The sequence below is a fragment of the Panthera onca genome, chromosome C1 (assembly GCF_046562875.1).
Source record: "Panthera onca isolate mPanOnc1 chromosome C1, mPanOnc1 haplotype 2, whole genome shotgun sequence".
Taxonomy (NCBI): Eukaryota; Metazoa; Chordata; class Mammalia; order Carnivora; family Felidae; genus Panthera; species Panthera onca.
In genome coordinates this window covers 34,215,921-34,240,252 of record NC_138346.1, presented here as the reverse complement: position 1 = coordinate 34,240,252, position 24,332 = coordinate 34,215,921, and the positions used below count along the sequence as shown (strand labels likewise).

The following is a 24,332-nucleotide window of genomic DNA, read 5'->3' as shown; positions in this document are numbered from 1 at the left end:
AAAGAAATAATAGATTTAAGACCCCCGCCCTTGGGGTATTAGGATCAGAAAGTCAATTTGTGGTCAGCAAAGGTGGTTACCATAATTATAAATTTACGTTCATTTTAAAGAGAGAGATCTCTAAAACCCCAGAAGGACCTCTGAAGCCAATACAAAGAGTCATGAATTACAACTTGGGTAAAAAACAAACAAAAACTAAGGCTGGGTTTAAGTTTTTAGGCTACCCTGGGATGCCTGGGTGGCTCAGCTGCTTAAGCATTTGACTTCATTCAGCTCAAGTCATGATCTCGTCATGAGTTCGAGCCCCAGATTGGGCTCTCTGCTGTCAGCACAGAGCCTGTTTCGGATCCTGTGTCCCCCTCTCTTTCTGGCCCTCCCCTGCTGGCGCTCTCTCTCTCTCAAAATAAATAAACTTAAAAAAAAATTTTTTTAGGATGCCCTGTGTTGTTTCTTTTGCAATCATAAAACAACCTCATAGAGATGAATATCTTTTATTATGAAAATTGCTGTTACATTACAGCCAACATTCCAAAACAGTATTTTAATAAACACGTCTTGATTATAAAGTAGAGCAGAAACCATGATCCTTTTTCAAAACTGATTAACATCTGCTGATGTTAACATAAATCTGGAGGACACTCTGTATGCTCACCATGGTGTGTAGGAGATGAGATGAGGAAGAGCACCTATGTTATTCAAAACAACTACTAGTGTTACTAGTACAGTGTAAACCAACCATTTACAACAGGACATTAAAAAAAAAAAAAAAAGGTAAAAAGCAAAACACTAAAATGTTGAGGTGTTACAATACTTTTGAGATGGGAAAAGCCAAAGCTTGTTTCCTTTTTTCTTCCCCTCTGTGAGTTCAGTGCGAGGTAGAGGGAAGAATGCTAGATCAAGGATGGATGCTATTTCCCAGAATTTAGTCCTGCTCCAAAACACAGCCCACATGCAAAAGCTCTTCAGGCTCTCATTCACAGGCCTCGGAATACAGCATTTGCACATGGACAAATGAGGTTCCATAGCAGCTCCGAGTCAGTGTTTGAATTCCAGTGTATTCACTCTATAGCACTGTAAGGAATCCAAGAACAAATTTCCTATGTTCTTCCTAATCAGGAGGCAGAAGACTCCTATTTAGATGTGTTCCATGTTTGGGGTCAGGGTGCGGTAGTCACTGCATAGAACCTCTCCCATCATGAACACTACCTAGTGGAAAAGCTTAGAAAAAGTTAAAACTGCAGTTTTAGAAGGTCCTCTTCCCCCTCCTTCAGCAAAGAAGCATGATGCACACGTGACTGCAAGGAATTCAGGAAGGCATAGTGTGGCTACAATAGTTTCAAGTACCATCTGCTCCTTGCAAAAGGGCCTGGGGTAACTGCAGGCAAACCCGAAACTCAAAAAATATTTATTAACTTCTTTAATGTAAGAAGCTATACTGAGAACTTCTCTTACGACTTCATGTAGCTGGCATAGTCTTTACTGTAGGAAGGGATATCCTCTTTTTCCAAACAGTAAATGTGTGATATTTTGGGAATTTAACATAGGCAAGGGACTTGTTTAATTGAATCCTATGTCGTTTTCATTCCTCCCTTGAAACCATACAGTCTTTTTTCTGGACTCAGAGCTATCACCATTAGTAAGGCTCAGAGATAACAACCAAAATAATACAACGTCCTAATTTCAACACCATTCTTTTTTGCCACTACAGGAAGACGCCAGATGGTGCTAAACACCCTACAGATAATCCAGTTGTCAGGCTGTTCTGCATCCTAGTTAAGCTTCTCACGCTGGATCTGGTAGTAACACGCCTGAAAAAAAGTTCAAAACAATTTAAAATTTACTTGGAAAGAAATTATACAAACATAGCAATGCACAGGAGACTAAAGAAAGGAAATCTTTGTTTAATACTGATAGCTCCAACCAAATCAGTTGGTTGCTTTCTTTTTCCCTGTTTTCTAGTCCCCATATCCAATGTCTATTTTGCCTAACTGTAATTAGTGGAGATAAAATTTTGCACATTTTCTAATTCTCAAAACAAACTTTTTACAAGCTGTTTAATATTCTTCAATGAGTAGAAATACCTTAATTGGCTAAGCCACTACTGATCAGACATTTAGAATATGCTGATCATTATAAGCTACACAAACAACTGTAATCAGAATCATCTAGTATGTTTAAGAAACTGCAAATTAAGATTAAGTACCATTCCAGACCCAGTGAGTCAGAATTTTCAGGAACAACTTTTTAAGAAGCATTCCCAGTGATTCTGAAAGTATCCAGGTTGGGAGTTACTCACACTACAAAGAACACCTCAGCCAAACCAAACACAGTGTTGTCCATTCTTTAATTCCTCAGAATAAATCCCCAGGAGTGCGTTTACTCAAACTCCGAGAACATTTTTGATGTGGCTGATATCAATGTTAGTAACAAAAGTTTTCCAAAGGTGATTATTATTTAATCCATTATCAGCAATATGGGAATAATTCTGATTTCACTAGACCCCTACTAGCACTGGGTATAATTTTAAAACATCTTTGCTAATTTAGTAGGCACAAAATGGCACCTTGTTTAAATCTACAGTACTCTGATTTTCAGTGAGGTCGAGGATATTCCTACATATAACTGTACTAGTTGTTTCTCCCTTGGTGATATATGAGAAATGCTCTTCATAGAACATGAATACTAATAATGTAAATCATTGGTGGCCACTATTTTCCCCAACTGCACCACCCTTTTCAATTTAATAGAAATGTTAATGGTATTTCAGTTGAAAAGTTCAAACAATTAACCCAAGCCAGAAACCTGACATTAAGTTCTAATTTCTTTTTCTCATTTTAATTTGCCTGTCTTTCCTTCTCTCTTCCTTTTGCTTAAAAATCAAAAAGCATCTATAGTTTGCAATGCAGGTGATTCTGCCCTGATTCTACCCTCCCTCCAAAACAGGTAATAAGCTATCCCAGTACTTTAAGCATTTATTAAATAATTCCTTTCTTTTCTATTTTTGTACTGATGTTTCCATTTTTACATGTGAAATTTTTATTATAACGCTGCCTTTACAACAGCTATCCCTTCTATTAGAGGTAATGTCCATTCTTGTAACAGGAACATACTATCTTAATTATTGTATTTTTATGAAAGTTTACTAACTGGCAGAGGGGGTCTAATCCTTTTTTTCAGAAGTGTTTATGCCGTTTTCAATTTGTTGTTCTTCCAATATACACACAGAATTATTCTACCAAATTCCAAGAAAAATCAAGGTAGGGAACTAAAATAACTTCCAACAAACCCTAGACTACTCATACTAGAGAATCTCATTTGTAACATACTGGTTATAGTAAATACATGGAGAAAAAAGAAGATACAATTCATATTCATTACATACATATTGCCTTCTGTGTTTTACCTCATTTCCATTAAATAACTCTAGTGCCAAATACTTTTGGACACTAAGAATCCTTTCTGTTTCTTTTCTAGAGTTACATTTATAAAGATGGTCTACCTTTATAAGCACTTGTAATGATTTGAATGGTCAATTTATAGGGAAGATTGGGTAATGTGCTTTAGTATTTTCAAGAAGAACTGATTCTACTTTTAATGTATTATATTTTAAAATATTAACAATATGTACTCTAAAGGCATTTAATGATTGCATTAAACCTCTGTATAAAGAAGACAATGATTAATGATAGATATATAATATGGCAAATTAAGGACAGATTTTAAGATTAAAAAAATTAAATATCACCTATACTTACCTTCAAGGTGGTGAACATTATACCCTGTTCCCCATGCTGAAGATATGGGTCCATGAGATCCTCAATGAGGTGTACCTCGGAGCCTAAATTCCTAATCCTGCCCAATAAAATAAAGATACTGAGTTACTCCTATTTATATGTATATCTTCCTTCTGAATCTATGTGAGGGAAAATAAAGAACAGCTCACCATACTTAAATGGGTAAACAGAAATTTTTTTCCTAGTAGGGGAGCATATTACTGTCATCAATTCAGAAAAAGCACTTGTTAAAATGAGTCACTGTAATAAAGTCAGAAAAGGTTGGTCACCTGGCCCGTAGCACCACATATAAGAAAACAGGAAACAAGTCATCCATGGACCATAAAAAGTCTTCCTGAAGTGATGCCAGGACACTCTGAGAGATCTCTTCAAAAGTCTGCTGGATGACCTTAAGTTTGTCTGATGGGGTAAATGTCGTGCTGTTGTTATTTAAAAAAAAAAAAAAAAAAAAAAAGAATCCTATGAACTGCTTAATATTAAATATTGTTTGACAATATACCCTCCTGGGGTGCCTTAAATTGGACACTTCAGGCATAATGAGTTGCTGGAAGGGATGACCACTGTAATCCCACAGTTTTTTGAGAAAAGAAGCCTCCAACGATCTATGGTTCTTATGGAAGAATTCACTAAGTCATAGATTATCTCCTTTTACCCAGGATCTTATTTTTCTAATATATGCTCTTCTCTGAGTAATTAAGTTTGGTTCATTTCCATTTGGCTAAAGATGTGATTATGTAGATACATTTCTGGGTAGGCTCTCCACCTTTTTTGAAAATACAAGGGACTTGTAGAGTAAAAGGTAAGCCAAATGTCTCAAAAGAGCCTTTTCTGATCTCCAGGCTGAGTGTGACACCATCTAGGACTGAAAGGAGCACTTAGAGCTTAGGTTAGGATAAGATCTCATTAACATCTTAATAGACTAACTACTACTTTGATTTATGTGATTTTCAGCAAACGAGAGATTACCTAATCTGCTGTAGACATTCTACAGCTGAGGCAAAACAAGCATCTTTTGTGGTTGGCAAAACCTGCAAAAAGAGAATTTATGAAAATCAAAGAGGAAAGCTGTCTTTTGCAGTAACAATAAAAAATAATGGCACAGCACGATTCTTCAGTGAATAACTCATGCTTGGGTACTATTCTACCAAAGTAAAATGGAATTTTTTTGCTATCTTGAACACCCCACATCAAAGAGAAACATATTTGCTGAGGACACTGAAATCTACTATACCTTTTTACTCTCTCCAAGGATTGACAAGGTCATTGGCCAAAATTTCCTACAATAGAATCCACACTGTTAATACAAGTTATTACTTAGAGCAGATTAATCCCTGTAAAAACAGTTGATGGCTACATTGCCTTCCCTGTCCCCATTTAAAATAACTATTCCACAGATAAAGTGTTCTGGTTTTTTAAAAAATGTTTACTTTATTTGAGAGAGTGAGCAAGTGAGCACGGGTGGGGCAGAGAGAGAGGGAAGGAGGCGGGGAGAGGGGGAGAGAGAGAGAGAGAGAGACAGACGACAGACACAGAGAGACAGAGAGAATCCCAAGCAGGCTCCGTGCTGCCAGCACAGAGCCCGACACAGGGCTCAATCCCATGGAACTTCAAGATCATGACCTGAGCCAAAATCAAGAGTTGGACGTTTAACCAACTAAGCCACCCAGGCGCCCCCAGAGATAGTTTTAATAAACATTCCACAAGTAATTTAAGAGCTTCTATCTTGTCCCTAAGAGATCTGTCAATGAATACTACAATAACCCTATACATTACAGATATTACCAAGTATTGACCAAAATCTTTCCTTCACTCAGTTTTATCTCATTTTTAATGTGAAATTATTCCACTGAAAAAATTTATTTTCTGATTAAGGCTTGTTCGCTTTTTTTGAGAACACAAATATATAATTAATGGTGCTGGGGTGATCAGCTTTATCACCGTACTAGAAGAAAGGATAATGTGTTCTCCCAGAATAACAAGAAACAATGCTCTACAACAAAGCACTTCTAAAACTTAAATTACAAATTGTACATGGTGAGGAAAGAAAAAGAAGGGAAGGAAGAACATCAAAGACTAAATACAATTAATTTTTTCTGAAACTATAAACATGTATTTTGTTTTAAAGGACAGCAAAATATCAGATGGGATAGCTAAAATTTACATATATATATGTATATATATGTGTGTGTATATATATATATATATACACACACACACACACACACACACACACACACAAACATTTCATACACACACACAAATAAAACACATTCAGAAGAATAATCAAGATTTATACCCCACTCCAAAAATTCTCAAAAATAAAGATTAAATGTCACTATTTTGCTGAATAATAGATATGCAAGTAAGTGAATCAACTGCAAATCATAGATTCAATTAATAATGCTGTTTGCATTTAAAAAAATTTTTTTAATGCTTTTTGAGACAGAGACAGAGCATCAGTAGGGGAGGGGCAGACAGAGAGGGAGACACAGAATTCAAAGCAGTCTCGAGGCTCTGAGCTCTCAGCACAGAAATTGACGTGGGGCTTGAATCCACAAACCGTAAGATCATGACCTGGGCTGAAGTCGGACGCTTAACTGACTGAGCCACCCAGGTGCCCCTCACTGTTTGCATCTTAAATTAAACCATTTGATTTTACTCGTAACTACTGTACTTACCTCTGCACCCCAAGGAAGCCCAGAAGAGCAATATCTGGCTGTTTATTTAGTCGTAGTACACATTCCCAGTAAATGTCTTCCTCACGATCATTATCCAGGGCATAGAGCATAAACAGTGGTGGGTAGAGCCGAGGTAGTAGTACAGGAAGCAGTAACCCAGAACTTGTCACCACGTAACTACAAAATATTGGAGAAGGAGAAGCATTCATATCAAAATTGAATATAGAATCAAAGAGTTTCAGTTTCAAGCTGAAAGGAAGATGGGACATTTTGAATAAAGAAACAGTTCTAACATTATTCTGCGTTTTTATCTGGAGCCAACATGAAGAACTTACCTATGGCCCCAGAGTTTTATATCTTGGACCAACTGTGAATTCTTTTCATACCTCAAAATCTAACTGAAAACGTAGTTGGTTTCCATTTTGAAAATGATTCTCTGTGGTTATTCTAGATGAGCATGATGTTACTTTGCTCAGCAGGCTCAGAGCCCAGTAACTCATGTGTGCACTTCTTTGGGGTTTGACTAATACAACTTAAGACCTGAAAGCGACCTCAGAGATTACCTAGTCCAGTCACATTATTTTAAAAATAAGGAAACTGAGATCTAGAGAAAACTCTTCCTTGGGATTCTTTGGATAGGATCACCCACCCTCTTTCTTCACTATCTCTACCCAACTCCATTTACCCAGGCTCTGGAGATTCGGATCTGGAATCTGATTTCCCAGTGCAAAAGGATTTCCTTTCAGTTGGCAGAGGAGCAGAGAGAGGAATTGTGCTGCCCTCTTCAGGAAGCTCAGGAAATAAGAATCTAAGGAATAACAAAACACAATTAGACAATTATACCTCTAGAATGTCTAAAAAGAGTAAAAATGCATTTCTATTATTTCATCTATTTAAAGACCTATGAAATCAAAATTTATATCAAGTAAATATTTTAGTTTCCTGAGATTCTTAACTGATGCTTCTTATAGGATAAAATTAAGGCTGTAGCTAATGAATAATACCACTAAAAAATCTTCATATGCTGTGTTTTTTGGTTTTGGTTCTGAAGTAGGCTTTATGCCCAGCACAGAGCCCAATGAAAGCCTTGAACTCATGACCCTGATATCAAGACCTGAGCTGAGATCAGCTTACCTGAGCCACCCACGCACCCCATTTCTGTCTAGTTATTAAAAAGTGAGAAATTCTGTTTTTCTAACTGACAAATCTCATTTGAGGTCAATTCATATTGAATCTTTAAGCAGAAACTATTATTCTCAGGGTATAAACAAATATTAGCTGAAAATGACTTAAATATTCAACATTAAGAAAAAATGAAAATCAATATAAAAATTTTTAATGTTTTAAAATTCAAGTTGCTAAAAAATTTTTGCACATGATCAAGCTGCTAAGAGGACTTTTTTTCCTAGGTTTTGAATTTGCCCTAGATTTTATCTCTGAACTCTTATATGCAAATGATGAGCTCTACTATAAACAACTTTATTGTCCTCTTTACTTTCAGACCTAAACCCTGAGTCTTCAAAGGGAGTTTCCAATCTTCTATTTTTGTAGACTTACACCTTGCCCCTGCCTCTGCCCCTTATTTTATATTTGGGAAAACTAAAAAAGGTCAAAAACTTATCTTCATCATACCCATCTAACTAATGTCAGAGCTGAAACACTCCCAGCCACTGGTCTTTTTAGTGGATTACGCTGCCCCCTCTAATCTGAGACATTTCCAAATGCATCTATCAGTTTCGAAGCTAATAATAGAAGGAAGTTTTCTGAGACAAATTTATAAATTTTCATATAATTATCTCAATATAGTAATTACTTATTGGCTTAAACCCGATAAAGGATCTTGAATTTCACATATTCTAAATTTCCTACGTGAAACTCTTTCCAAAGATGCTCTATTTGCTTCCTTTCTCCCTTTTCAAAGTCTCTGCTCAGGTGTTACCTTATTAGGCCTCCTGGAACCTCTGTTTAAAATAGCAGCCTCTTACCTCCAGCTCCATCTTTTGTCACATTTACCAACACCTGACATACCATATGTTTCCATATGTTCCACTAGAATGGAAGCCTATGAGAATATAGACATTTCCCTGGTGATTAGCGATGTCAAGCCATTCTTTCAAGTGTCTGTTGGTCGTCTGTATGTCTTCTTTGGGAAACTGTCTGTTCAGATCCTCTGTCCATTTTTAATCAGATTGTGTTTTTTTTTTTAATAAAAGTGTTGCATATGTAAGTTCTTTATATATTTTGGAAATTAACCTCTTATCAGATATATCATTTGCCAATATCTTCTCCCACTCACTAGGTTACCTTTTCATTTTGTTGATGGTTTCCTTTGCTGTGTTTATTGCATAAACATAAAGTAAAAACATGAAACATGTTTTCATTTTCATTACTTAATCTATTTAAGGATCTGTGGCACAAAACCATTTTCTTGATGAATAATTTCTGTGATAAAGAGGAAACTTAATGATTCTTCACAAAGTTGTTGTAATCTCTAGATTCAGGATGAAGACATCCAAGCATTAGCATTAACCACTATTCCACAGTTTGCAGACTTCAATGAGAAAGATCTCTTACCTCACCAGCTGGAAAATTCGCTTAAGGTAGGACTTAATCTCCTTCACAGCCTCCTGCAATAACCGGCGATTGGCTCCCACACCCACATATGTCATTCTATAAACTGCAACCAGTGTCTCCACAAGCCTGCCCAGGGGGTGCAGAGGAGTGTCACAGGCCTGAACAGGAACGGGATCAATGAAGTCAATGACTAACAACAGAAACAGTCAACCAATAAATAATAAAACAATTTCATAAATGATAGACAATTTTCAAACTGGCAAGGACTAAACTTTTGGACGAGAAAAATTCAAATACTTTAACTTTTCTAAAAGAGTTGAGTCTACATATAGAGTAGGAATTCCTAATCTTAATCAAAGAATGCCTTTAACATCTTGGGAAAATAGCTTTGGATATACTGATAAATATAATTAAACTATAAACTTCACAAAAACAGATGTTACCTTTAAGAAAACTAAACGGCAGTTGATTATGCCTGAAAATACTCTTCAGTTCCCTTGATTTCTCTTAATACTCCTTCCTGCAACCCCATATTGATGCATGTCATACTTTAAATTGTAGCTAATCTTACAGGACTTGAGAAGGAAGCAAAGAGCATAACCATGGGGTGAGGGCAGCATGCTTTATTTATACAATCTCTAGTTTGTTACCAACAAAAATCAATTTTAAACTTTGACCCTTGTTCTCAAGAACCCTCTGAAGCACTTTACAAAACTTAAAAAGTCCTATCATCATGATACAGCAATCTTCATGTGAAAATGTGCTTTTAGTAGTTAGAGAATTAAAAAAGAAATACTTAGAAAGCAAAAATAGGATTAGGGCACCAATAACCTGTGAGCAGATTTGAATGATATACTGTGGTAGTTGTGTCATTAATTCATAAGACCGGTGTAATTTTGACTCTACCTTTATTAAATATTTCTTGATGTCATCATATTTCTCCACAGAGAAGGCACCAACATGCTGAGGAATGAATTCCAAACTCTCTAGTGTTTGAGTCTGTGAACGACTTAATGTCTCTGGACTGTAAAAAGACAACAGAAAGCCCATTATGTATTTCATATCATGAAAGCAAGAGGGGCGCCTGGCTGTCTCTGTCAGAAGAGCATTATGACTCTTGATCTCAGGGTCCTAAGTTTGAGCCCCATGTTGGGTGTAGAAATTAAGTAAGGAAAGGAAGGAAGGAAGGAAGGAAGGAACAGAGACAAAAGAAAGAAAAAAGAAAGAAAAGAAAAAAGAAAAGAGAGAGAGGAAGGAAGGAAGAACAAATGAACAAACAAAAGCAAACTGTAATGTGCACATGAAACACTATCACCAAGTAAGGACAAAATGGAGTACCCAGTACAGTGCCTGGCCCAAAGAGCTCATAATAGGTAACTGACCTGCTATTAGATTTTTTTTAAGTCATTCCAGTGTCATTTAATGTTACTTCATACCAACTACAATTAATTAATGAAGATTTTGCTTTAGAATCAACCATGGTGTTAGGTGATACTATGTTAGCTTGAAGAGAAAACTGGTAACAGACTTGTTAATGACAAGAGAAAAATGGAAAATAAGAGAGGAAGGGGTGAGGAAAAAGGAAAACAAATGAAATGGCAGCAGAAAAAGGAAAATGAGCTCAAGTAAGGAGATCATGAGGATGCTACAACAGGTGGTGAGGTAAGTACATAATGGGTAAAGGGAAGCTTTGAGCGAAGAGGCTATGATAAAACACATACTTAATAATCAACAGACATTTTTGGTAATGGTATTCTATTATCAGATTACAACTGATCAGAAATGATGTACATTATTATACTATTTTAGATAAATAAGACCTCTGTGATAGCAACATGTTTTATTATATAAAAGTTCATTCACTCTCATTCCCTGGAAACACCCAACAACAGTTAACCAAGGTTAACTACAGGACCAAAGTCTCAATGTTTAAACTGACAGGCTCTATCAGTGAAGGCTGACCCTCTGCATCACACACAAGGGAAAGTCCACAGGTTTCATCAATCCTAGGAGTTTCCATTTCTTCTACTAATAGAAAGAATACAAGGCAAAAATCGTAAACTTCATGAATAAAACACTATATTCAGTTCCCACTTATACCAAATATAGGAGGGGAAAGAACCCAAACTTCTTTCAATACAAAGGGATTAGTAAATTCTTTGGGTCCAAATTCCAAGCATTGCTTGTGGGAGTTACTGGCCAAGTTAAAGAATAAGGAAATATGTACAAAAGCAGATGGAGGGGGGAAAAAAGGAGAAAAGGAGAACAGAGAGAAAATAAGAAAAAGAAAAAAGAGAAATGAAGAGGTACATCTATAATTTTTCTTTCAGTACTTCAAAATTGTGCCACTTGTTTTTGGTCTCCAGAAGATACTGATGACAAATATGCAAGCATTTAAATGGCGGTTTCCCCCCTGTGTAATGCCCTTTTTTTCTCTAGTTGCTTTCATGCAACTAGATTTTGTTTTTCAATTTGACTGACATGTCTGTTCACGGATATCTTTTTTTCAGCACACAGGTTGCTCAACTTCGTGAATCTGCACATTTGTCTTTCACCAAATTTGGGATGGTTTCAACCATTATTTCTTCAAATATCTTTTCATCCTCATGATTTTTCTCCTCTCCTTCTGGGATTCCAAGGACACAAGTACTAGACTCCTTAGAGCTCTGTTTATTTTCTTTTTCCATGTATTTTCTCTCTGTTGTTCAGTTTGGATAGTTTCTATTAATCTGTTCTCAAGTTCAGTGACTCTTCTGCTGTCACCTCTATTCTGCTAGTAAGTTCTCCTAGTGATTTTACTTTGGTTATTATATTTCTTAATTCAAAATTTTGATTTGGTTCTTCTTTATATCTATTTTTTTGCTAATACTTTCAATTTTAGTATTTGCTTCCAGGATGTTTGTGATTGCTCATCTGAGCATTTTTATAATACCTGCTTTAAGTTGTCATAATACTAAAATCTACGTTGCAGAGTCACTGGTGTCTATCATCTTTCCCAAAATAAGTTGGTGGTTCTTTGATTGCCAAGTAATTTTGGTTTATATTCTGGACATTTTTGAGTATTATGTTATGACACTTTGGGTCTTGTTTCTATCCTATGAAAAACGTTGACAGGCACAACAGAGTACACATGGAAGGCTTGAAACTATTATCTTTAGAAGGATCTGCTTCCTAAATTTCCCTATATGGACATGAATTGTTCCCTATCTGATAAGAGTATTTTGCTGTCCATAGACTATGCTAACAATGTGATTTATGGTGACTATCTGCTTTCCTTCTGGGACTGTGGAATTTTGGTAGTTGCTAAGCATAGAGTGCCTATGTGACCAGGCCCCCCCATTAAACCTTAGGCACTGAGTCTCTAATGGTTCCTAGGCGGAAAGACTGTAAATGGTGGCTGCATTTTACTGCTGGAAGGATGGTGTGCTCTGTGTGACCCCTCACAGAAGGGTGAGAGCATGGGTAGCTTGCACATGGATTCCTCCAGACTCTGCCTGTGTCTTCTTCTCTTATGATCTGGCCATAGCTCCTTACTGTGTTGCTGCAGTAACTCTTACCTGCATGACTTTATGATGAGTCTTATGAGTCCCTCTAGTCAATCACTGAACATGTAGGTGATCTTGGGAACCTCTGAAACAGCTAATATTTTTGATTCAGTCTTCTGTGGGCAGTGGTGCCAATGTCAGTTCACTTCTCAAAGCCTTTGCAGTTCTATTTAGGTATGTCTGTGAGCACATCACTCAGTGGTCACTCTGGGACATGGTTGAAAGTCTACCTATTAGCTCAGTTCTCAAAGTGTCTGGTCTGCTAATTAGGATCAAATCCACATATTTGCAGGTCTGGGGTGAGCCCAGGAGTTCATAAACAACTTTACAGGGTTGTTTTGTAGAGCTCTTCTCTCGCCATTACCTCCCCAGCATTTTCTGGGTCCCCTGTTAGATCCTCAGGTCAGAAACTGCTCCCTTCTGTCAACATGCCACTTCTAGGACCAAGGGGTGGGAAGATAGAGAGAGAGGCCAGAAAAGCAATGGAATTCAGCCATGACTACTGCACCTGAGGATCCACCAGTGGAGGAAGAGGTTTCCAGTCCTCCAAGAGTTTTCCCTGTTCCTGGCTGCTCTAGCAAATCCCACTGCCACCCCTGTCCCAGAAGAACATGGAGGCTGAAGCATGAGAAAATGAAGAAAAAAAGAGAGAAAGAAAACCCATATGTATCTCCTCCACTCTATCTGAGCTTTAGGAGTCTCTTTGTTGCATCTTGAGCCAAAAGCAAAGGGTTTTTCCTCAAGTTATGTCTAAATCATAGTACTTACTTGAAGCTTTCAGGTTAATGGAATTCAGGGTGAGGGATACTGAAGTTAAAAAACTCAAAACTAAAAAAAAGACAAAACAACTCACTTGGTACTTTGATTTCAGGTATTCCTCCTCAATATACTAGCTGATATTTACCTTGTAGAACAGCTGTTCATATATTGCCTGGGTATTATAGCTGAGTTCAGTAGAAGATAAAGATAGGTGTGTTTTATCTAAATTACCCAGAACAGAAATACATCATTGAAACTTAAATTATATTTTTAAGTTAAATGTGGCAAGCCTTGACTACTTGTTAAGTTTCAACTTCCTACCATACTATGCTGGGCAAAGCATTCACTCACCTGTCTCTGTGTTGGCGCCGATTGGTAGTCAGGGCCACAGCAATATTGTCCCATGCTTTCCAAACTTCCCCTTGGCCTGGGTTATCACAGCCCAGTTGACGCCAACATTCATCAAAGACGGCTTTCCATTTCTCATCAGCTGACACTGCCAGGTTTCCTAGCTTCCTGCTAATAAAGTCACATCAAGCTTTTATTAATCTCTTGTGCAAAAATCCTAAAGAACAGAAACTTTCTGATATACAACTGGGAATGCTTCTGTAACACAACTGCCCACACTGATGGTGGTTCTATTTCATAAACACTGAAAATTTTAAAGAAATGGTTTTTAGCTACTTAATGTTTATCAGATACTAAAGTGTATAAATGGTTAAGTATGAAGCACATCAGAATTGACTCCTTTGTTTCTACATTTCCCCATAATCAATTTTGTAAAACTGATTCCTGTTAAAACAAGGACTTCCTGTGCTTTGCACATCTCATAATGAGAACTGTGAAATGCATTACATACTGAATTCTAAAAACACTGAGTAACAGAAAACATATCAAGGTTCCATCAGAACAAAGAATCTGAGAATCTACCATAATACAAACACAAAGCTAATGCTGGAATCAAAAAAGGAAAATAGATATATGCCAAAAACCTGAAGAACATAACACACTTAAAGATTTTGTTTTTTTTTCCCTACATATGCAGAATATACTATTCCACTTGGTACATATATAGGCTTAGCTTTTACTTTTTAGAATCAAGTTGTATAGGGATTCCACTTAACAATGTTCTCTTCCAATTAATTTGGATACTTTTATCACTAACAGTAAAACCACTCCCATACACAGAACTTTTATTTTAAATACCCATGACTATAATCTAAGCCAAGACTAAAGATTCAGCTATCTGTAACAGTGGCAGTTGGCAATATAAGGAGGTTACATTTTGTTAAAAAATGACTTTAAAAATTTGTTCTGCATTTAAAATATTAAGCAGCTTTGATATAATCAAGACAACTCAAAACATTTAATAATTAATCCACAATTAACACTAGTTACTCACAAAACTTTGGGTCTGTCTTTATCACTCTCATACAGACTAGGCTTGAAGTAAGTTCCGGTGATTTTTATCCCAGATCCCCATTCTCCACTAAAATAACCTTCAATGTAATCTCCATTTGGCATAGTCAGCGTTCCCTAGGTAAAGTAAAAGAAAATGTTGAATTAGAAGCAGTATTTCCAGTTTAAAAAATCAAGAGAAAAAAAAGCACCAACTGGTTAACATGTTCCATTATTTTTTATTTTTTTAGAGAAAGAAAAAGAGAGCATGCATGTGCAAGAAGGGAAGGGACAGAAGAAGAAGGAGAGAATCTTAAGGAGGCTCCATGCCCAGTGCAGAGCCTGGTGTGGGGCTGGATCTCACAACTGTGAAATCATCATCTGAGCATAAATCAAGAGTTGGATGCTTAACCAACTGGGCCACCCAGGTGCCCCTAATACATTTTCCTTTTTTAACTCATTAGCAGTCCCCAGTTCTCTAGCAGGGCGGGGTAAGTATACGTACTATGCATCTCTAAAAAGACTGTATGAAAATAATCCATGGGTAAAAGAAAAAAAAAATCACTGAATAATTGGTAAAATATTTTGAGCTGAATGAAATGAACAAACAACTTATCCAAATTTATCCAATCTAGTGCCCAGAGGCAAATTATAGCTATAAATGCCTGTATTAGAAAATAAGAAAGATCTGAAATCAGTAATCTAAAAGTCTACCTTATAAAATTAGAAGAGCAAACAGACCCAAAACAAGGAGATAACAAACACTAGAGCAGAAATCAATGAGATTTTTTTTTAAAGAGAAAAATCAATGAAACCAAAATTTGCTTCTTTGAAAAGATACACAAAATTGGCACTTAACTGGATTAATCAAGGAAAAAAAGACATAAAATTACAAAGTCAATGAAACAGATACTACAGCAATCTTACAGAAATTAAAAAAGATTAAGAAAAAACTAAGACAACAATTTTATGCCAACAAATCTGAGAACTTCAATACAACAGAAAAGTTCCTAGAAAGAACCAAATTGCCAAAACTGATTCTAAAAGAAATGGAAAATCTGAATAGACCAATTTAAAGAAAACTGAATTAGAAACTAAAAGTATTATCATAAAATAATGCTTAGGCCCAGATGATTTCACCAGTGAAGTCTCCAAAACATTCAAAGAAGAAATAATACCAAGATTTCACAAACTCTTTCAGAAAACAAAGGAGAAGGGAACCCTTCCCAACTCACTCTATGGGGCTAATTTTATACCAAAGACAAAGACATCATGAGAAAAGAAAACTATAGACCCTTATCTCTCATAAATACAGAGGCAAAAATCTTCAACAAAATATTAGCATTAAATCTCACAAATTATAAAAGTATTATATACCATGACCAACTATGATTTATCCCAGAAAAGCAACCAATACACTATATTAAAAAAGGACAAACATCACACAATCACCTCAACACACAGAAAATGTTCTTTGACAAAATCCAAGATGTATTCATGACAAAAACTCTCAACAAACTAAGAACAGAACTATCTCAATCTGATTAATCCATGAAAAACCTTTAACTAACATCATACTTAATGGTGAAAGATTCAGTGTTTTTCCTGTAATTTTTTTTAATGTTTATTTATGTGTGAGAGAGAGAGAGAGAGAGAGAGAGAGAGAGAGAGAGAGAGAGAGAGAGAGAGACAGGGCGCGCGCGCAGGGGAGGGGCAGAGAGAAAGGGAGACCAGAATCCAAAGCAGGCTCTAGGCTCTGAGCTGTCAGCACAGAGCCCGATGTGGGGCTCGAACCCACGAACCGTAAGATCATGATCTGAGGCAAAGTCAGACCCTTAACTGACTGAGCCATCTAGGCACCCCATGATTTTCCTCTAAAATAGGGATTAAGGCAAGGATATCCACTCTAACCACTTCTATTCAACATTCTACTGGAGAATCTAGCCAGTGCCATCAGACAATAAAAAAAAAAAAAAAAGAAAAGCCTTCCAGATTGCAAAGGAAAAAGTAAAACTGCCTTGATTTGAAATCAACATGATCCTGTATGCAAGAATTCCTAGGAAATACACACAAATACACACACACACACACACACACACAACCACACCACACCAAACCTGTAGCAGAATAAACAAGTTCAGCAAGGTTTCAGGATACAAGAAAATACATAAATCAATTATATTTTTATATGATAGCAATATAAAATCAAAAAGTAAAATAAAAAAAAATTCTCTTTACAACAGCCTTAACAAGGATACTTAGGAATAAAGTTAACCAAACTTATGCAAGAGATACACGTTAAAAACTACAACACATAGCTGATAGAAATTAAAGATGATCTAAATAGAGAGACATTTCATGTTTATGGATTGGAAGATTCAGTATTATTAAAATGGCAATTCTTCCCAAAATGATCTATAGATTCAACACAATTGCTATCAAAATCTCAGGCTTTATAGCAGATATTAACAAACCAGTCTTAAAATCTATATGAAAAGGCTAAAGATCCAGAACAGCCAAAACATTTTAAAAAATAATTCTTGATTTCACTAGAATTACTGGAAATCTATAGTAATCAAGACAGTGTGGTACTGGCATAAAGAGAGACATGTACATTGCTGGAATACAAGAGTCCAAAAAGAAACACATTTTATGGTGAATTAATTTCAAAAAGGTGTCAAGAAAATTCAGTGGGAAAAGTTGCTGAGGCAATTGGATACCCACATGCAAAAAGATCGTTAGACTTTTAACCCACACCATACACAAAAGTACCTCAAAATGAATCATAGACCTGAATGTAAGAGCTAAAACTATAAAACTTTTAGAAGAAAACACAGAGGAAAGTTGTTCTTTTTTCTATTTGAGAGAGAAAGAAAAAGCATGCAAGTGGGGCAAAGGAGCAGAGGGAAAGAGAGAACCTCAAGCAGGCTCCACACTCAGTGCAGAGCCCAATGTGGGGTTTGATCCTATGACCCTGGGATCATGACCTGAGCTGAAATCAAGAGTTGTACATTCAACCAACTGAGCCATCTAGGTGCCCCCAGAAGAAAATCTTAATACCTTGAGTTAAGGAAAGATTTCTTTATATATGCCATCAAAAGCCTGACTCATAAAAATGTTTTTGATATTATGGACTTCATTAAAAAGTTTTGTGCTTCAAAAGTCACTAAAAAGAAAATATAAAGATGGGTGCCTGGGTGACTCAGCTGGTTGAGCGTCCGACTTTGGCTCAGGTCATGATCTCACAGTTCGTGGGTTCCAGCCCTGCATCAAGCTCTGTGATGACAGCTCAGAGCCTGGAGCCTGCTTCGACTTCTGTGTCTCCCTCTCTCTCTCTCTGCCTGTCCCCTGCTCATGTTGTCTCTATGTCTCAAAAATAATAAATAAGCATTAAGAAAAATAAATGAAATGGTTCAACATTTTAAAAAAAGAAAGAAAATAAAAAGACAAGCCACGACTGTAAGAAAATATTTGCGAATCCTATATCTGATATTAGAACTCATATCCAGAACATATAAAGAACCCTTACAATTCAATAAGACTATAAGCAAACAAATTGTCAAAATATCAAAATAGCTGAATAGGCATTTCACAAAAAGATAGAGGAATCACTAATAAAAACATGAAAATATGCTCTACATCACCAGTCATTAGGAAAATGTAAATTAAATCCATGAAATATCATTTCACACCCAGTAGGATGGCAAAAAGAAAAAAACAAAAAATAAAAATACTGGAAAATATGGAGAGAAATTAGAATCATCATACATTAGTGATGAGAATGTAAAATGATGCAGCCACTCTGGCAAACAGTTGGCAATATCTTGATATGTTAAATGTCAATTTCCCATACAACCCAGCAATTACTCTCCTAAACACTTGCCCAAGATATGAAAACATATGTTCACATAAGAAACTGTATTCAAATGTTTATAGAAAGATTATTCATAATAGTCTGAAGTGAGAACTAATCCAATGCCCATCAATGATGAAGCGATAAACAAAATGTGGTTTGAGAATACTATTTAGCAATAAAAGGCAATGAAGTACTATACAGGTCACACTATGGGAAAACCTCAAAAACATTATTCTAAGTCTAGGAAGCCACACAGAAAAGCCCTCATATTGTATGAATCCATTTATAAGAAAGGACCTGAGGGATGTCTGGCTGGCTAAGTCAGAGTGTACAACTCCTGATCTCAGGGTTGTGGGTTCAAGCCCCATGTTGGGTGTAGAGATTACTGGGGGGGGAAAAAAAAAAAAATCTTTAAAAAAAAAAAAAAAAGGCAAAGCAAAGCAAAAAAAAAACTGAAAAGGCAAATCTACAGAGTTATAGAGTCCACTAAAAGGAGGTTGTCTAGGACTGGTGACAGAAATGGTGAATGACTGCAAATGAGCAGGCAATGGTGACAGAAATCTTTTTTGGATGACGTGAAAGGATCTAAAATTGGATTGTGGTGATGGCTATCCAACTCTGTATATTTACTAAAAATCATTGAAATGTACTCTTAAAACAGGTGAATTTTATGACAAGGTAGCTCTTTTTTGTTTAAGGTCAAGAAAAAATAAGTATAAGATTGTATTAGAGGAAGAAGAAAGTTAGTTTCCAACCTTTCCATTAAGAGTCCAGTCATCTGAAAATTCTCCCTCGTATATAGTATCATCTTCGGAAAGTAAAACCCCATTTCCCTATGGGGAGAAACAAAACAAAAATCACAACAGATAAAATGCAAAGTAACTTAAAGAATACATGCAGCCGTATCCCCCAAAGCCTTATATGATTTTAAAAGATAAGAAAAATAGTACTAAGAAGGTAGAACGTTAATAAAAATGATTTAAAAGGACACAGAATTTTTAAAAAGTCAATAGTAAGTATATGCAAAATATTTTACTCACCATCATTTTATTAAGGTGAAAGTTGCCTTCATAGTATAATCCAAACTGGGTAACTACCACACCATTCCCTTGACATACGTCATCTTGCCACATTCCCATATACTTTTCCCCCCTGTACAGAAATAGAAAAGAAATGAAAATGAAAAACTGATGGAAAGGATGAAATGGAAAAACAATTATAACATGGGAGTTGCTAGGAAAAAAAAAAAGAAATGAGGTTTATCATATAAAAACTCTCATTCTGAGGCACCTGGGTGGCTCAGTCAGTTGAACATCCGACTCTTGATTTCAGCTTAGGTCATGATCCTAAGGTCATGAAATCGAGCCCCATGTTGGGCTCCACGCTGAGCATGGAGCCTGCTTAAGATTTGTATTCATATTCCCTCTCCCTCTCCCTCTCCCTCTCTCTCTCTCTCTCTCTCTCTCTCTCTCCTCCTTCCCTCCCTCCCTTCCTCCCTCTCCCCATCCCTCTCCCCTGAGCAATCTCTCCCAAAAAAAAAAAAAAAAAAAAGGAAGTCTCATTCTTCACATACTCAAACTCAGAGAAATCTTACTAATCTCCACTACAAAAGCAAAGTATAAACTGATTGTTAAATAATCATGGAGTTTAGTAATAACATCTAAATTTTAAAATCCCACATTATGAAAATGACATGAAGGGGGAAAAACGTATCTATTAAGGTCAAATGCAAATCAGACTAAATCAAATATGGAGGCAAAAGAACTACATTCATCCTCAAGGTATAGTTAACTGAATTTAAGCTTGATTCCTAGGTTATTGGCATAACAAGTCCCTGACCTAACAGACCTAAGCAAAAAGATGTTTAGATACCATTCTACGACCCAAAAAGGGAATTTCCACTCGTTCCCTCTGACCTTTTACTCCTATTATGTCTGTTTTAAAGGTTTTTCTTTTTATAACAAAGATTTGGTAACTTCTAAGACACTAAAAGCTTCGTATGTGCGGAACTTTAAGGAAAATGGTACCAATGTTAATTTTGAATGATCTTGATCTTGTAAAGAAGTAATCCACCATTTGGTTCATAAGCAAATGGATAAAATAATGCCTGCCAACTGTGTCTTATTAAAAATTTTCTCAATACTGTCCAATTAAGATGCTCAGCCTTCATAAAAACATCGCTATTGGGGCCCATGAGTGGCTCAGTCAGTTAAGTGTCATGATCTCACTGTTCATCGAGCCTATTGTCAGGCTCTGCTCTGACAGTAAGGAGCCTGTTTGGGATTCTCCCTCTCTCTCTCTGCTCCTCCCCAACTCATGCAAGTTCTCTCTCAAAAGAAATAAATAAACATTTAAAAACGTCGCTGTTACTGGAGAAATACAGGAACCTTATCCTCTCATACTAACTTTGAGATTAGAAGGAGAATACTATACCTAGTGATATCATCAAAGACACCATATCCTGCTTTCTTATCCATTACCCATTGGCCAATGAACATACTGGGAGAAGAGGAAGTCAATTTTCCACTCCGTAGGAGACCATGACCATGACGCATGTTATCTTGAAAACAGCCTTCAAACACTTCACCAGAGGCATAACTGTGGTTACAAAAAATGGATAAAGACCAAAAACACATTGAATTCTGAGGCTCATTTTTACAAAGTTCAGGAAATTCAAAAGTATACTCCTGTCCCACTGATATCTCTATTTATTTGTATGATGATTTTTCACCATTTTTTTTTTTTTCATTTTTGAATGACTAAGGCTAAGAAATTAAAGATATCCTGGATGGTATTCTGTGTTAACATGGGGAAAAATGTGTATTAATCTCTTATGAGAAAATGAAATAATGAGTACTCTCTGAAAGGATCATATATTTTATCCATATTAGAGTTCTTTAATAAATATAAATTTATAGGAAAGACATCTAGGAGATCCTATGAGAAAATTATGACTTCTAAGGTTTGTACTATTTTGTTGAAAATTAAATAATAAATAACCTAATATTTTCACCTTGTGATAGATAAGAAGTTACCTTTATAAGAAGACTTTTGAGGCAGTTTCAGTCAAAAAAGAGTAAATAAAATTTACTCCTTGGAAATTTTGGCTACACATACATTTAAGTTTACATGATTCTTTGAAAAAGCAACACCAGTCTAACAACCTTTCCAATGTTATTACCTATAGACTCCTTGACCACACATTTTTCCTTCTTTCCAATGGCCCACATAATGGTCTTCTTTGTTCAGTGCTTTGTTTGGGATTCTATATTCTCCATATCTGCCAAGGAGAATAAAAAACATCAGAAGATGCATTTAGGACACATTCGCCTTTTCTAGGTATGCACTTGTAAACATTTTAACAAGGAGAACAGAAAAAGGAATTACCTGTGGGGGAAAGGGGTAAATGGGGTTTTGGTTTAAACTGTATTTATTATCTAAGCTATCTAGCAAGTCTTAGAGGAGTAGGGCATCAATCCCACTACACAGAGAGATCAAGTATTTTACCCCAAGTCCAGTGAAAAACAGAAAACCTGTGTCCTAAGCCTCTGCCACTAATTAGCAACATCACCTTGGTTAAGTCCAGGTACCCAGCAACCTCACCTGTGTAAGCGGGGGTAGGGGTGGTAAATGAGATCATCTAAAGTCTCACATTCTAAAATTCCATTAAAAGGAATTAAAAGACATCATAAAAATTTATATCATCATATACACAAAAATCGTCTACCCAATTTATATAATAACCTTTTTTATATAGTAAAATAAATTACTTCTCTAACATGATACAAAATACTTCACTGCTGTAAGTTTATCATGCAATTATTTTTAGTGTTAGAAAACACAACAAGCTGATACAAAAATAATGTCATTTGAGTACCTTTAGTATATCATCTAGAAGATTTCTCCTTTAGCACATCACAGAAATTAAAGATGATTTAAAACTACTGAAAGGAAAATTTTTCTATATCCTTTGTGTAAGGGGGGCACTATTATCTCAACAGTTCACCATCAATATTACCCCAGGTACTCAGTCTTCACCACTGAGAAATGGACAGAAAATAGTCCCATTTTAACATACAGAAAGAAAGGCTGTGTCACTTGAGGTCACAAGGCTATCAAGGTAAATGATTCACTCCAGCTAAACCAAGGCTGCATCCTAGATTCCCAGCCCTCTTCATGATCACACATCTGCATCATAAGCCCTAGCACACTGCATGCATTTCTAAAAAACAAAACAAAAATCTATTTGTTTTGAAAATAGTTCCCAATACATAATGATGTCATCAGTGGATGAAACTGAATTTACTCTTATGTTTTACACCATCTTCTTACCCATCTTCCAAGCCATTCCTGAACATGCCAGAATACATCTTTCCATCTGGCCACTTCAAAACCCCTCTGAAATGCATAAGCAAAAAATAATACATATCAATTTATGTTTCAGATAACCAATACTTTTTCAATCTTGAATCATACTATCATCTTCACCCCACTCATAAATCTTGAACATTTTCACCTGCCATGGGGCTTCCCTGAAAGCCAGCGTCCATCATAGGTTGCATCCTTTAGGCGAGGATCCTTATAGAAAGTATATTTGGCACTGCGTGAAATAGGTGGTTCCTGCCTCTGAATACTACTGCCACTTCCATAAGGTGGAAGGTCAGATGTCCCCCTCAAAGCCTGATCCACAGCTTGGCTTATAGCCCGTAGCCACTTAGTCTAGGAACAAAAAGTAAATGTGAATAACCTTAAAGCAACAACTCATCACGCACTGCCTTAAACCCTGATAGCTTTCCTTGCTGTGTCCTAATGATAAATAACTTTTTGCTCCTAGTAATTCTTAGCTCCTAAATAATTTTTCTGTCTCCTAATGCTTTTCTTAATGAGTAATGCTGACTGGCTCTTGGAATTTACTGCTGTATGTTTAAAAGTAAGTCACATTAAAAAAAAAAAAAATCTATAGTCCTGGTTTAATGAAGACTTACCAGACATAATTACGGATCATTAGCCAAGCAAGAACAATTTTTATCTTTTCTTTCCTAGCATAAGATACAGAAGTAGTCAGGCCAAAGATAAAAACAAAGTATCATAATGGACTAACCTTTTCCTGGGGTGTTGATGAAATGAGAGTGAACTGCTCCTCAGGTGTAGTTATCTTTAAGCCATTCCTAAAATGTTCACAAGGATAAACACCAGGAGGTATGACAACCTGTCATTATAATATCACTCCTCAAATATGAAAAGCAACTTGTTTATTTTGAGAGGAGAGTCAATTAAATGTAAATGCAGTCATGCCCTAGGTTTGGTTCTTACAGGACACAGAGTTACTTTGCTCCAGGTATTATCATGATCAGCCATGATCTTCACAGGCCGTTTAACTATCTACATGCTGGGAAGGTGAGCCTCGTTTCACAGAATGGGGAGGCCTCCTGAGCTTTTTATCATGTCTAAGGAAATAACCTTGACAGCAAAGGGAGAGAATTAGGGTGAGGGTCGGGGAAGGGGGACACACTTACACACCACCAGCTTCTTCAGAAAGTGGCTCTGCCCATAATGTGGCCAAAGGGAAAACATGATGTGTGGAGAACTGAAAGAAACAACATGGAGTCACAGCTGAGAAAACCCATATAGGCTCATGTGGGGGGGGGGGGGGGGGGGTAGGTGTCTCTGCTACATAACCCTTTTCAAATGGTTAAGTCCACATGGGTGCACCATCTCAGCCACATGA

The 24,332-nt window shown here is 36.4% G+C and overlaps 1 protein-coding gene across 5 annotated transcripts in view; it reads right to left on the bottom strand.

Annotated features, from left to right (window-relative positions):
* Positions 1 to 475: 475 nt before the first annotated feature.
* The window catches only part of ALS2 (alsin Rho guanine nucleotide exchange factor ALS2), a 71,574-nt gene continuing 47,717 nt past the window's right edge, over positions 476 to 24,332 (bottom strand). For 3 of the 5 annotated variants that reach the window (XM_060622960.3, XM_060622963.3, XM_078451007.2), the window contains 19 exons: positions 24,121 to 24,191; positions 23,706 to 23,772; positions 23,121 to 23,323; positions 22,937 to 23,002; positions 21,786 to 21,884; positions 21,038 to 21,202; positions 19,645 to 19,756; positions 19,360 to 19,437; positions 14,753 to 14,886; positions 13,702 to 13,869; positions 9,953 to 10,070; positions 9,047 to 9,204; positions 7,158 to 7,280; positions 6,473 to 6,649; positions 5,026 to 5,071; positions 4,761 to 4,822; positions 4,064 to 4,213; positions 3,756 to 3,852; positions 476 to 1,808 (listed from right to left, as the gene is read on the bottom strand). In XM_060622960.3, the coding sequence (XP_060478943.2) occupies positions 1,770 to 1,808; positions 3,756 to 3,852; positions 4,064 to 4,213; positions 4,761 to 4,822; positions 5,026 to 5,071; positions 6,473 to 6,649; positions 7,158 to 7,280; positions 9,047 to 9,204; positions 9,953 to 10,070; positions 13,702 to 13,869; positions 14,753 to 14,886; positions 19,360 to 19,437; positions 19,645 to 19,756; positions 21,038 to 21,202; positions 21,786 to 21,884; positions 22,937 to 23,002; positions 23,121 to 23,323; positions 23,706 to 23,772; positions 24,121 to 24,191 (2,133 nt within the window). In that variant the 3' untranslated portion in view covers positions 476 to 1,769. The remainder of the gene's footprint in view (positions 1,809 to 3,755; positions 3,853 to 4,063; positions 4,214 to 4,760; positions 4,823 to 5,025; positions 5,072 to 6,472; positions 6,650 to 7,157; positions 7,281 to 9,046; positions 9,205 to 9,952; positions 10,071 to 13,701; positions 13,870 to 14,752; positions 14,887 to 19,359; positions 19,438 to 19,644; positions 19,757 to 21,037; positions 21,203 to 21,785; positions 21,885 to 22,936; positions 23,003 to 23,120; positions 23,324 to 23,705; positions 23,773 to 24,120; positions 24,192 to 24,332) is intronic. The other 2 variants (XM_060622962.3, XM_060622964.3) reach the window with 1 other exon arrangement.